The sequence below is a fragment of the Pteronotus mesoamericanus genome, unplaced genomic scaffold (assembly GCF_021234165.1).
Source record: "Pteronotus mesoamericanus isolate MK-2021 breed Mesoamerican mustached bat unplaced genomic scaffold, CSHL_Meso_final contig_20, whole genome shotgun sequence".
NCBI classification, from domain to species: domain Eukaryota; kingdom Metazoa; phylum Chordata; class Mammalia; order Chiroptera; family Mormoopidae; genus Pteronotus; species Pteronotus mesoamericanus.
This window is the reverse complement of record NW_026555085.1, coordinates 62,443,784-62,457,611: the sequence shown is the minus strand read 5'-3', so window position 1 is coordinate 62,457,611 and position 13,828 is coordinate 62,443,784. Positions and strand designations below refer to the sequence as shown.

The following is a 13,828-nucleotide window of genomic DNA, read 5'->3' as shown; positions in this document are numbered from 1 at the left end:
AAGCTCCTGGCAGTGCCTGGCACTCTCGTAGCTGGTCTTCCCCTCCAGTAAGGGGTAGTGTGACCAGATCACCAAACCAAATCCATGTTTGCCTTGCAAACCAAACAAACACTTCTGTTTTTGTTTTGCTTTGTGTCTGGACTAATTCTTAGCACCTCTTCTGCCTGTGAACGATTTGTCACTTCCTTCTGTAAGACTGGCACCAGCAGAAATGCAGTCTCAGAGGATCCCTGGGAGAAAGCGAGGCCGACCCCCACTTCACTCAACGCCTGTGAAGATGGCAGTTCATAACCTTTATTCTGCTTCAGCTGGTTCTTTACCAGCAGTGAAGATCCCAAAGAAAAGAGGGCGGAAACCCGGGTACAAGGTACGGCTCCATCATCTCCTTTCTCCAAAGTGGTATTGGGCTGGGGCATGGGTGCTGGGGCGGAACTCCAACTGCAGGATGTGCGGAAAGGTTGGGAGCAGGGTAAACATGGAGTCTGTAAGTTTCTGTCACTGGAGCTGTGACAGACGCGGCCTCATTGTTACAACATGGCACACAATGCATGCTGTTGCCGTCGCATGCATTTTTACAAACGGAGAAAGCAAATTACACCAGATGGGGAAAGTTGTAAGGCGAGCAGATTTTAGGGTCAGAGCTAAACACACATTATTCAGCCTCGCATCTAAATTAATGTTTCAGACATTGCGCTTTCCCCTGACTGTGCCTTTTGGGGCGGCTCTCAAAACTGCTTTCCAGAACTCATTTGTCATTTATTTTAGTAGAAGCAGATGATGTTCCCGAGACATTTAAATTAATAATGTGAGCGGGCTAGTGTCAAAGGACACAGAAGAGTTTTCCCAAATAGAGCCTCAACAAGGGGACTCATCCTGAAAATGCTGGGTGTTAATTCATAGTTTCCTGCTTACAAAAAGGTGCTGACGTCAAGTTTGGCTCCAAGGAGGCATATCGGGCAAAATTAAAATCCTGTGACCCTTTTAAGAATTAATGATTTGGAGAGGCTGGGGAGTGGAGAAAAAATTCTCCAGTGTAACTGCAGTCACATAAAGCAGCCCAGACCCCAGGACTAGCTTCTCCCCTGAGATGTTTTTGAAGAGGCTCCTGGAGAGGAAAGACTGAGCTGTTCTCCACTAGCCTTTCTGGCATTAGAAAATGAGCTGCAGAAGTTTTCCTTCGTTTACTTGTCTTGAAGTAAAGAGCTTATGTTTCCATTTTGAGATGTGAATGCTCCAACCAAAATGCAAATTGGCAATTAACTCCCATAGATTTAGGAAAACGTATGGAAATTATTTCAGGTCAGCAGAAAGAGGAGGCTTCCGGAAGAACTGGTTATGAATTCAGCCTTTATCCCTTTGGTTCTCTGCAGTTCTTCCAACTGCTGGAAAATAAAAACGGTAGGTAGGGGGAAGTGACTCAAATCTATTTGGGGATCATTGGTTTCAGTAAAAAGTTTTGGGTTAAGTCTTTGTCACTGGTTGTTATTCTAACGAGGAGAGCTCATTTTCCTCATGGCACGGCTGCTTCAGACTTGGGTCTCTAGAGCTGACACAGGGTGGGTCTCCCCGGTCAGCTACCTGCGCAGCTGCCGGGTCTGGGAATTGCATCTGGAAGGCTGGAGCCGGGCAGCCTCTCTGTTTATAGAGCCAGGGAGCAAATCCAGGAGCTGAAGAAACACACTGAAAACTTTTCTGTTTGGCCTTTCTCCTTCTCCCCTGGGAGCCGTGACCCAAGAATGAAAATTACTGACAGACACAGCATTTCTGGGGCCAAGGAAAATGAAAATTCACTCCCTGGAATGAACCTGACTTTGCAATTTCCCTGCCTCCTCCAAAGGGCAGTTTTCTGTGCTCCTAACACTCAAAGACACCTCGGGGCAGGAAGGAAGCTTTTGGGATGCTCAGCAGACGATGCAGGCCCTGCACGAGGCAGGCAGGGCTCAGGTTCGCTTTGACAGCGGGCCACAGCTCTTCCTTAAGTCCACCACCCATGAGTTTGGGCAAGTGTGCGGGAATTGTTTTAGGCCAGCCTAAACAGCTCCCCAGCAGCTCCCCAAGTGTCTGAGAAGAATGGCTCCAAACTAGGTGCCAGTCTGCATGAAGTTCCAACCCACTCATGATGTGAGAAAAATAACAAGCGTTTATCAACTTCATAAAGCTAAAATGATTTCACTTAAAGAATTATCCTTTATTCTGAAATATCTGGTTCCTTCTATTTTGTTGTTAAAGTTTATTTTATATGGTGTCGTATATTGTCACGTATAGTGTCAAATGTTGTGAATTTTTAAAAAGTCCTATTTGGCAAAATAAAGTTGGCAAACTATTAAGTCTCTCCAGTTTTATTCGGACAGTTTCTTAGACCCTGAGGCCCATTTACCATTAACACAGGGTTTTGATTGTGGAGAAGCCAGCAAAGAGACTGTACAGTTTCATTCCATTTACCAAATAACCACACATTTGGCAATTTCAGCCATCTGGGACACCGTTGGGGAGCCAGATGTTGTTTAAAAATGCTGAGTAAGCAAAATAAGATAGTACTTGGTCAACTCTTAAAGATCTTGTATTTTAAGAAAATGCTGTTGAGCCTTCCCTGAAATTTTGGTTACCTGTACTATAGACACATGCCTTACAAACTCAATTATAGCAGTTTATTAACAGCCAGGGGTTTGAAGAGGAAGACATTTTGGAGGAGAAGACCATACACACAGCTGGACACTGACAGGATAATAATAATTACTGCCATAATTCTATGATAATAGGTTAATAAAAGAAGAACAATGAAATATGGACAGTATTATAAAATAATAAATAACATAACTTTGTCATATCAATAGTAACATTGTAATATATTTATACTAACAATATTATCATAATAAAATACGTGTTTGAGGCTTTGTCAGTCTCGTCCCCAGGACATTCCAAGAGCTTCTGGTTTGCCGACTGTGACACAGGTCCATGCTGGTTGATGTTTGTCACCTCCTGCTTGGTGCTGTCCCAGGCTGCTCTGCCAATCACTGTGCTCCGGCACATGTGGGACTCTCTCTGGCCCAAGTAGGGAACAAGCTTCTGCTACCCGAGGCTCTGACATTTAACCCCTTCTCTGAGCCTTGAGAGTACCATGAGTGAATTATAAGCAGAAAAGGGAAAGTTCCACGGGCAGCCCAGTGTCCATGCTCTGGAGTTCAGAGGGCACGCCTCCTCCCAGGGCCCAGCTGGCACCTCTCTCTCGGCCCTGGCCCACAGCCACATTGCTGGCACATGCTCACTGCTGCGAGAGCATCATTGGATGGCCTTGCTGCCAGTTCTCGCACACATCAAAGGAAGCAAACACCTCTTATCGTTGTATTTTTTTCTGCAGAGCTGTACTCTGACTGCCATGGAAAGAGTCTTCTTCATTATCAAACAGAATCTTTACATCTCTTTTGCAACATCTGCTATTTATTTAGGTTCTTCATTCAGAGACTCCCGAAGGTCAACAGGTAGATTCCATGACAAAAACAAAACCAAAAAAACCCCCATGGAAGTCTTTTTATTTTTTTAAAAATATTTTGTTTACTTATTTTTAGAGAGAGGGAAAGAAACATCAATCAGACCAATTGCTTCCCACACACCTCCAGCTGGGGACCTGTTCCAGGAATCAGACTGGGGACCTCTTGGTTCCCAAGTTGGTGCTCAATCCACTTAGCCACAATAGCCAGGGATATTGAAGTCTTTTAAAGGAGGTAAAGGGAGAGGAGAAACTAGCTTCCATTCTGTAGAAACAGATGACTCTCTCCACATAGTGAGATTTCCGGTTTTTGTGTCTTTATAATTGAAATTCTGATTTAAGCAGAAAAAAAGTACTAGACTTTTGAAATAGCCATTTGTCCCCAATACATAATGGTAATAATTAATACTAGTAGCAATAACATGTAACATTTATTGAGCACCTCTATGTTTGAAGTTCTAGGCACATTTGATCCTTGATAGTTTGATTGTGAGGGGAGTCAGAAAAACTGCAGGAATTAGGCATGAAACAACCAAGCCCAAGGGCCGGAGGCCACTTAATGTTGGGCTGACAGTCCCCTGCACTTTCCCAATCTTTTTGTGTTATTGTTCAGAATAGTAATTATGCCTCCTGATTCAAAAAAGAGTAAATTATATTCTGTCTGCTCTGTTTAATGAATTAAGAAAGTGTAACAGTTCTAGAAAAAATTTCATTCTTGAAATATTAAAATCAAGTGGTTAGATGTTCTAAAATGTTGGTAATTGTATTATTCAGGAAACAAATTCAGCTACTATAGGGGTGGCTTAAAGAAGATTGAAGCTAATAATGTATCTCTCATACTAAAGTCTGGCAAGGCCATCTGGTGCTGATAGGATAGCTTGATGGTGATGGGGACCCAGGCTCCTTCTATTTTGTTGCTCTGCTTCCTTAACACAAAGTCTCTACCTCATGCTCTAAAATGGTTTCTCTGGTTTTCACTGTCCCACGGGTCCAGCCAGCAGAGTGGGGACAGAGCTGTAGAGGCAGGTCTTTCCCCTTTAAGGGTCTGGCCCTCGAAGTTGCACACACATTTACACTTGCATCCCACTGGCCAGAACTTTGTCACTTGGCCACTTAGCTGCAAGGAGAGTGTAGTGCTGGGTGACCAGGTGATGAGCTAAAATCCAGGGTTCCATTATTAAAGGTGTAGGCATCATGGATATTTGGGAATAACCAGCAGCCTTGGCTAAGCGCTTAAAGGACAGTGTTCTGTTGACTGAAAATTTTAATTTTAAATTAAGTAATTTTATAATGAGCACGGGTAAACGCAACATTTGGTTTTGTTCCCCTTTCCTTATTGTCGTCTCCCCTCCCCTGCCCGAAGTATGTGCTCTTGGTACTGTGTAATAAGAAGTCAAGTTCACAAAAATCTCAATTAAGAGAATGTTCAGACTTAAGAAGAAAGGGTTTTGTTTGTTTCAACACTTACTTAAAACTTCTCTCTAAAATGTGTTTTCATTAGAAATGTTGAACTGGCTTCAACGTGCCTTTGATTATCCAGATTTTATATTGCCTTAGAATCATGTATAGGAACACTAAGTGTAGCTGCTGAGTAGGCCAGGGAAGGATGGATATCTAATAATTCCCTGTGTCTATTTTCGAGGGTCCCCTCTTCCTGATGGTAGGTGTGGAGTGCCACCTGTGGTCCGCAATGGAAAATGACCACATGGGCACGAGGCAGGAGCCATTCCCTCTGACCGAACAGTGCACAGCACCGAGGGCAGGGACTGTCTGTCCTTTGGATTCTGTTGCCACCTCCCCCACCCCGCGCCCTCCAGAGCTGGAGCAGAGTCAGGGTGAAGCTCAGCAGCGGGCCGGGGCTGGGGTTTGCCGGTGAATATTCCCCGCGCTCTGAGTGGAGCTCCCAGCTGAATGTTAGTTGCTGTTTTAACTGATGTTAAGGAATAAGACAAACGTAAACAGTGAAGTTGTATGTTGGAACTTCTTTCATCTGTCAAGGATGTAAGTGACATCTTTGCTGAATTGGATAATAGTTTTGGAGTAAGAAAAAATTTCCTTTTTTGTACTATTTCCAGTGTAATGGCTACAGACAAGACACACTTTTAAGTTTGATCTGCATTTTCTATTTTTTCTTTAAAAAAATTTTCATTGTTGCTCAGTTACAGTTGTCCCCATTTCCCCCCATTACTCTCCCCTGCCCTACCCACCCCCACCTCCCGCATAAATCCTCCTCCGCCCCCCCAATGTCTTTGTCCATGGGACCTTTATACATGTTCCTTGATGACCCTTCCCCTTTTTTCCCCTGTTACCATTTTCTTAAATCTATAGACCGATAAATCCAGCCCTAATTTGTAGCATTTGCCAATTTCCAAAGTCTAAATATTTCCAATGTGGCCAATTTCAGTCACCAATGTAAGGTTTCTGGTCATGATTTTGGGAAAAGATGTGCAGCAACACACCCTTGCCTCTGTATTTCCATTATTCCATACAGACACGATAGGATAATTAGAAAATGATGAGTTTTGAGTATCTATTATCTTTGTTTTTAATATACTTTAATTAATATTCTAAGTGTATATACATTTGTTTTTAATAATGGCTGTGTTTAGCAATTAACTTGTCTTATTCCTGAAAGTCTAACAATCATCTCTGTTAATGCACATAAGCTGGCTCCAGCTCCCTCTGCTCTTGAGTTCCGCTGCTCGTGGATGCTGGTAACTGCATGTCCCGTGGATGTCCCGCGTCCCCTCTTCATCTGCAAGGCTGCCTGCTTTGGCCCCATGCCTGCTGATACATAGAACTTGGCCCCTTAGCTGGTTCTGTAAGAAACCCAATCACACCAAGCACTCCTTGAAATGTGTGCTCTTTACTAAAGATTGTTGCGGTTGCAGGATACGGAGGACAGGATTCCATTAAATAATTCTCACAGGTAGATCTGGTTTTTTGAATTCCACTTTATCTAGTGATAGAGTTTTTTGTTTTCCTTTCTCTAAACACGCATGGAATATTCATTGCCTCCCCTTTTGGCTTCCCTCTCTCAGGAGGAAATTAGACCATTGTTTAATCTCTCCCCCAAACGCAGGGAGAAAATGTATGATTAGACCCAGAAACAGGCTGACTCCTAGGAATGGAATTAGGTCAATGGCTACAAACTTCTTGTTGTTGGAGCTGATTTGCATTTCCAACAGGCAGGATTTTAGACTGAACTCTGAGATTAAACCTGTGAGATATTCAATTTTCCCTACCTCTGCTCCCCTCAGCATCTCCTCAGAACCCTGAGGGAGTTAGGTAGGAAGAAAAGAGTGAATCCAAAGGAGGAATATGCCCCCAAGGAAAGCTATACACTGGGACAGGGACAAAGCTTCCCTTCCCACACAGGCGTGGGGAGGGGAAGGAAGGGAGGGAGAACACGATTAAAAAAATCTGGTATATTAGTTTCCTAGGGCGGCTGTAACAAAAATGAACAAATTGAGTGGCTTGGACAATAGAAATGTATTGTTACACAGTTCTCGAGGCTAGAAATCCGAGATCAAAGTATTGACTGGGTTCACTGCCACTAAGAGCTGTGAGGGAGGCTCCGTCCCAGGCCCCTCTCCTCGCTTCTGGTGGCCTCAGGTACTCCTTGTCTCCAGAGCTGGTGTTCTCCCTGTGTCTTCCCATTTTCTTTCCTCTGTGTCTAAATTCCTCCCCCCTCCGTTTTTTTTAAAGATTTTATTTACTTATTTTTAGAAAGAGGGGAAATGAAGCAGAGGGAGACATTACTGTGTGGTTGCCTCTCGTGCGCCCCCTCGTGGGGACCTGGCCTGCGACCCAGGCATGTGCCCTGACTGGGTATCCAATACGTGACCATTTGGTGCTCAGGCCAGGCCTCAGTCCTCTGAGCCGCACCAGCTGGGGCTAAATTTCCCCCTTTTTATAAGAACAACAGTCACAGTGGATTAGGGACCACTTTAATGACTTCAGCTTAACTTGATCATCTGCAAACACCCTATTTCCAAAGATCACACTCATGGGTACTGGTGTTAGGACTTCACCAGCTTTTGGGGAGACACATTTCAAGCCATAGCATCCAGTGCAATAATCTTTGTCCTTTAACTAGGCAGTTAGACCATTAATGTTTGAAGAAATGACTGGTAAATTTGGGTTTAAATCTGTGTCTTATTTTATGTATTTTATTTGCCTCATTCATTTTATGCTCCTTTTACATGTTTTTTCTGATCTTTCATATTTTTTAATTTAATTTTTCCCTCCTCATTGAAAGTTAAGCACTCTATTTTCTATTGTATTATTGATTACTCCAGAAAGTACAGCACATGTACTTACTAAAGTTTTATGAAGTTAACCTTACTGTTACTTCTTTCTAGATAACACAAAGACCTTAATTCTTTGTGGGCATTTTAATTCTTTTTTGCTTTTTTAATTCCTCAAGGTATAATTATTTTTGTATAGTCATTTTCATTTAGATTCACTTGTGTATTTACCATTTAACAATTTTTTTCATTCTTTTTGCCTACCAGACCTTCCACCTCGGACCTCGTTCCGTTTGCCTCAAGTACATCTTTTACAAGTCTCTTTATTATAGGTTTTCTAGTGATGAATTCTCTAGCTTTTGTGGTCTGTAGGATCTTTATTTTGTTTTCATTTTTGGAAAAGTATTTTTTCTGGGTGTAGAATCCTAGTTTGTCAGTTATTTCCTGGCAGGACATTGAAGATATTCCATTTGTGAAAACTTCCTGTATTTGCCATGTCTTTAAACCTCTCCTTTGCAGTTTTTATGTATTTGCCTCTATACTACTTTTTGGATAATTTTTCTGACATATATCCTAGCTAACTAATTCTCTCCTTAGCTATGTTTCATATGCACTAAATCTGCCCTTTTAGTTTTTAATTTTAGTTATTGTATTTATCATCTATAGAAGTTAAATTTGGTTCTTTTTAAAATTTACAATGCTATTTTTTTATAGTTTTCTGTTCTCCAGACATATTTTCAAGCTTGTTCTTTATATCTTTACACATAGCATCACAGTTGTCTTTATAATCTAAGTCTGATAACTGAAATTTTAAAAGTATTTGTGGGGTTTTTTTGCACTTGTTTTTATTGCTCATTCTTGCTTTGCTTCCTTGCTTTCTTGTGTATTTGGGTATTTTGAACTGTGTTATTCATTGACTTTAAAAAGTTATTTTGGGGACTTTTTTGAGACCTTTCTCCAGAGATGATCTGTGTTTACTTTTCCAGGTATCTGGGGACACTGCCAGATTGGGTAATTTTTAAACTAAATTCACTGCCTGAGGTTTTCTTGATTATCCAAGTTCTGTGAATTTGGGCCGCAAATCTGTGTGAGATCTGGCTGTGGCAATATCTTCTCAGGAATTCTGCACACTCCTCCCCCAGTTTCAAGACAACTTTTCTTACAGTGGGATACAGGTGGGGGCAGGGCAGGACGAGGTTACAGCTGACCTCCCTTACTCAGAGGCTACAGCCTTTTGGATGAAGCCTGGGTTCCACAGAAATTCCCAAGGCCTAGATTTCACCTGCATTTTGGCCTGATTATTCTTCATGTATTGTCAGCTCCTCTGTATTTTTATCAATCTTATATTTTATCCTTTATTGGTAGCATTTTTTCAAATGATCTAAATAACCTAGTTTTCTACACTCCCAGAAACACTACTGTAGAGAAATTTAGGACGCCACATTTTTTTCTATTCAAAATATGGCACTGACACTGGTTTTGTCTCAAATTCTTTAAGGTTTTCAAAAGTAGTCTAAGGCAAGGGACATACATAACATTATTAGTTGAGGAAGAACGTATAAACCAAGAACTCTACCCCATTTAATGGCTTTGGAAGATGAAGCTCAGAGGCATTGAGTGAGCAACTCAGAGTCCCATGTGAGTTGGCAGCAGAACCAGGATGAGAACCCCAGTCCTGCGTCGGAGCCCTGCGTCCTCACCCCTCCCCGTGCAGTGTCAGGCGACGTGAGTTGGCGACTGTTCTCAGTGCCCGTTTCCCCGATGAGGAAATGCGATGCTCTCCTTCTCTTCGCGTCCTCACCTGGAAGGCCTGCACAGAACTCCTGAAGTTTACTGCTTGAGTATTGAAACTTAGGCAGAGCTGGAATTATTGCTCCCCCAAAGTTAACTCAATCATTTCAAAACTAGAAAAAGGCCAATATTTTTAAATTAATGTAATAAAAATGTACTATCAAAACAAAGTTTATGTGAATGAATCTAGAAAATATCCTTGAGTTTTGCCTTCCCTCACCTCTCACTTCAGTCCCATCTCCCAAGCACATTCTGACTCCAACTAATTCTTTCTGTCCCCACTACTTCCACCCTCGGTCAGTCACCTGGACTATGGGACAACCTTCCTAGTGGTGTTCCTTCTACACTTTATTGCCCCCATCTTTATAAAACAAAAACTGGGTTGTGTCTTTCCCCACTTAAAATTCTCTAATTGTTTCCATAACTTGTACACTAAAATTCAAACTCCTTAATCTGACTGTTTATTTACTAGTGTAACCAAGCAGTAACGGTCAAGCAGGCGGCTTAAAACACTAGCTCTCAAGGCTAAAAGTTTGAAATCAGGTTGTCGGGGGGGCCTCGCTCTCTCCGAAGGCTTTAGGGGAGGGCCCCTCCTTGGTCTTTCCTAGGTTCTACTGGTTGCTGACAATGCTTGGCGCTCCTGGCTGTAAACACATCACTCCAATCTCTGCCTTTGTTGTCACGTGGCATTCTCCCTTTCGTGTCTGATGTATTGTGTCCAAATGTTCCTCTTCTTATAAGGACACCAGTCATGGGCATTAGGGCCCACTCTAATCCTGTATGACCCCATTTTAACCTTATGACAACTGCAAAGATTCTATTTCAAAATCAAGTCACATTCACAGGTACCGAGGGTTAGGACTTGATCATATCTTTTTTGGGGGGACACAATTCAATTTACAACACTGATTTCGAATGCGCTCACGCTCAAGCCTGACACCTATAAACCTCATTTTGCATCATTCTGCCTCTTGCCTATACTTCCATACACCCAACCTTTTTATTTTCAAGAAGCCAAGCTTTAGGAAGTTTACACTGGCCACTCTGTCTTTCTGGAAAGTTTTTTCTCTGGTCACCACAGGCTCCCTGTTGTCATTCAGATCCTTATGTAAATGTCACCTCCTGATAGGACTACCCTGGCCACGTGGTCCCCTTTTATCACATCACCATATTTTACCATTCAGAGTAGTAATTATCACAACTTGACATTTTATTGTGTGTTAGTTATTTTTATTTGTCTCCTCCTACTACCATATTAGATCATTGAGAACAGAGACCTTACCTTCTTTGTTCACAGCTGCATCCTCAGCACCTAGAACTGTTCCTAGCACATAGTAGGCACAATTTATTTGTTGAATAAACAACTGCCTCATGGAATGAATAATTTTTTTCTTTTTTAGATTTAGCTTAACTGATAAGACTTGGAAAGGACAGCTGCTGCTTAAGCAATAATTAGGAACTACGGAGAGCATGCTTCTCAGAGGGGGCCATCGGCAAGGCATGAGGGAAGAAGGTGGCTTTGCAAAGACTTGTGAGGATGTGATCCCAAGTGACAAGTGTAGAAAAAGCAGACAGGCCCTAGGAAAGATAAGCAATTTCCCCCTCCTGCCATGACGACATAAACAAGAAACTTGAAACTTATTTACATCTCTGGAATTTCTAATAATAACAATAATACTAAAGGCAATAATGATAATAAACATTTATTGAGTTCTCATTTTGTTTAATTATCCCTATGCGTAATGTTTACATTTAATTCTTGCCACCTCCCTGTGAGGGACTGTTATTACCCTTACCTTACAGATGAGGAAAAGGCAGGCTCCCAAAGCCAAAGTAACGAGACCAAGGACAGGGTCGGTAAGTGCCGCGCTGGACTTCAACCCAGATCCCAAAGCTATCGTTCCATTGCATGTGTCCACTTCCACCCCAAACTTCTTTTTAAATTTTGCTTTGTTGGTTCATCCTCTGCTGCTGTGCAGGCAGCCTCTGCCTGTCTTCCCGCCCCCCACCACAGTCCCTGTCCTCTGATTACCAACTCCTTGTCAACTTCTCAAATACTGTTGTTAGTACTTCTGTTTCTGCCATACCTGCATATTCCTAGATAAATACTTGAATTTCACATCAACTGACCTCTTCTCCTTTAGGGTCTCCTGGCCACACATCCCAGTTTGCAACCAGATCCCCTCCCAACTCTTTCCAGGGATTCTCTAGAAAATGTCTTAGAGAAGGTCTTCACCTGAAAGTCAGCTGGAGCAGGAAACTCTCCAGGCCCTTTTTTTGAATCTGTAAACAGAAAAGCAAGATGAGCGGGTCCCAGACTCCCAGCGGCCTTTGGCGGAGGCGCCAGCAGGCAGGGACCCACTCCACTCCTCTGCTTCTTCCCACCACGATCCTGCAGCCAGGGGGAGCGCAGCCGCGCAGCCCTACAGCCGCTGGTATCCATATTGTGGGCGAGGTGTTGCAGACCCGTTTGATTGAGGTTTTGAACTGCGGGTGAGGGTGCCAACTTTGTCAGCTTCTGCACAGGGCTGCTGGCTTCGCAGGCCAAGGATGAGCTCCTGTATGTCAGAGCAAGGTGTCCTGGGCAGCAAACCTCCTTCCAGTCGCATGCTGCCAGGAAAGAGGCCTCTGCTGCCTCCTTCCTCTCTGTTTTACCCAATTTATTCTGCCAGGTCCCCTTGTTTAATATTTTAAAAGCAAACTGTATTTTAGAATCATTTTAGATTTACAGAAGAGTTGCAAAGGTAGAGAATTCTCATATACCCCATCTAGTATCTCCTGTTGTTAACATCATACATTACCGTGGTACATTTGTCACAACTACTGAACCATTAATAACACATTATTATTAAACAACGTCCATATTTTGTTCAGATTCATTAGTTCTTTCCTATTTTATTCCAGGATCCTTCCAGGACACCACATCACATTTAGTCATTGTGTTTCCTTAGGCTCCTCTGGGCTATGAAAGTTTCTTAGGCTTTCCTTGGCTTTGATGATGTGGACAGTTTGAGGAGTACTGGTCAACTATTTCGTAAAATGTTCTGCGATTTAGATTGGCTGATGTTTTTCTCATAATTAGACTGGGATTATGAGTTTTGGGGAAGAATATTCTCATCGTACCATATCAAGGGTATGTACTATTGGTATGGCTTATCACTGTGGACAGTGACCTTGATCCCCTGGCTGAGGTGAGGTTCGATGGGTTTCTCTCTGTCAGGTTACTTGTCTACCCCATTCCCATGCTGTCCTTTTTGGAGGGAAGTTACTATGTGCAGTTTACACTTACGGAGTGGGATGTTATGCTCTATAATTAAATTATTTGGATTTTTTACGCATAGGAGATTGGGGTCACGGATATTTATTGCATGTTATGAATTATAGTCCATTACGACATTCTTTAATTGTTGTTCATGTTGCTCCAGATTTGGCCTTCGAAGTTCCTGTGTCCCTATGACCTCCCCCCATCATTGTTGTGTGTTTGTTTAGCATTTTCTTACTTTCTAGCACAACAAGGTGTTCCAGCCTTATCTTGTATATTCCCTGCCCCAGCCTAGAATCAGCCATTTCTTCAAAAAGCCCTGGTCCCTTCTATTAAATAATAGCATTAAAAATCAAGATAGGAAGAGTTTGTTTTATTTTGCCCATTTAAAAGAAAAACAAAGCAAATAAACAATTTTTGTTTTTAAAAGCCAATAAATGACAAAGACACATGCCTCCCAGAGCTAGCATGGGAGGGTTGGGGCACACAGGAGCTCCCCATTCCAAGCAGGGAAGAGGCACCGGCAGCCTGGTGCCCGCGTCCCACCGAAGGACACTCCTGGCAGTGGGCTCATATCTGCTTTAGGACCTTTCTAAAATCACGAGTGACTCCCTTTTCTAGGCTAGGTTATTTTTGATTTGTTATATTAAACAATGAAATAGAAATTTTAGAATGCCAAGTCAAAGGGTATTCCTACTTATGATTTATTCTCTTACTAAAAGGATATCTCTAAAAAGTCATATACCACCTACAGTTGCATGAGATTTTTTTCATTGTTCAAAAGCCCCAGAAGTTGTTGTAGAGGTTGGATGAATAGAGACGGTTTTCTCTGCAACCAGTTGAATTAGTCCAATCCCTTTAATTATTTCACCTGGGCTGGAATGGCGAGCAGATGGGCAGAGGTAACAGCCAATTATAATTATGTTACTTCATTGGAGGTAAGTTCAATGGGCAAATCTCTAATAAATATTAAAATAGTGAGGAAGAATTAAATGTGAAGGTTGATATGAAGTTTACATGACCAGTAAGTGGTGTTTA

At 42.3% G+C, this 13,828-nt stretch overlaps 1 protein-coding gene across 1 annotated transcript in view; it reads left to right on the top strand.

The window, feature by feature from the left end:
• Positions 1-211: 211 nt before the first annotated feature.
• Positions 212-13,828, top strand: part of SCML4 (Scm polycomb group protein like 4) — a 52,171-nt gene continuing 38,554 nt past the window's right edge. The window contains exon 1 of the mRNA XM_054568881.1: positions 212-367. Within this exon, the coding sequence (XP_054424856.1) occupies positions 212-367 (156 nt within the window). The remainder of the gene's footprint in view (positions 368-13,828) is intronic.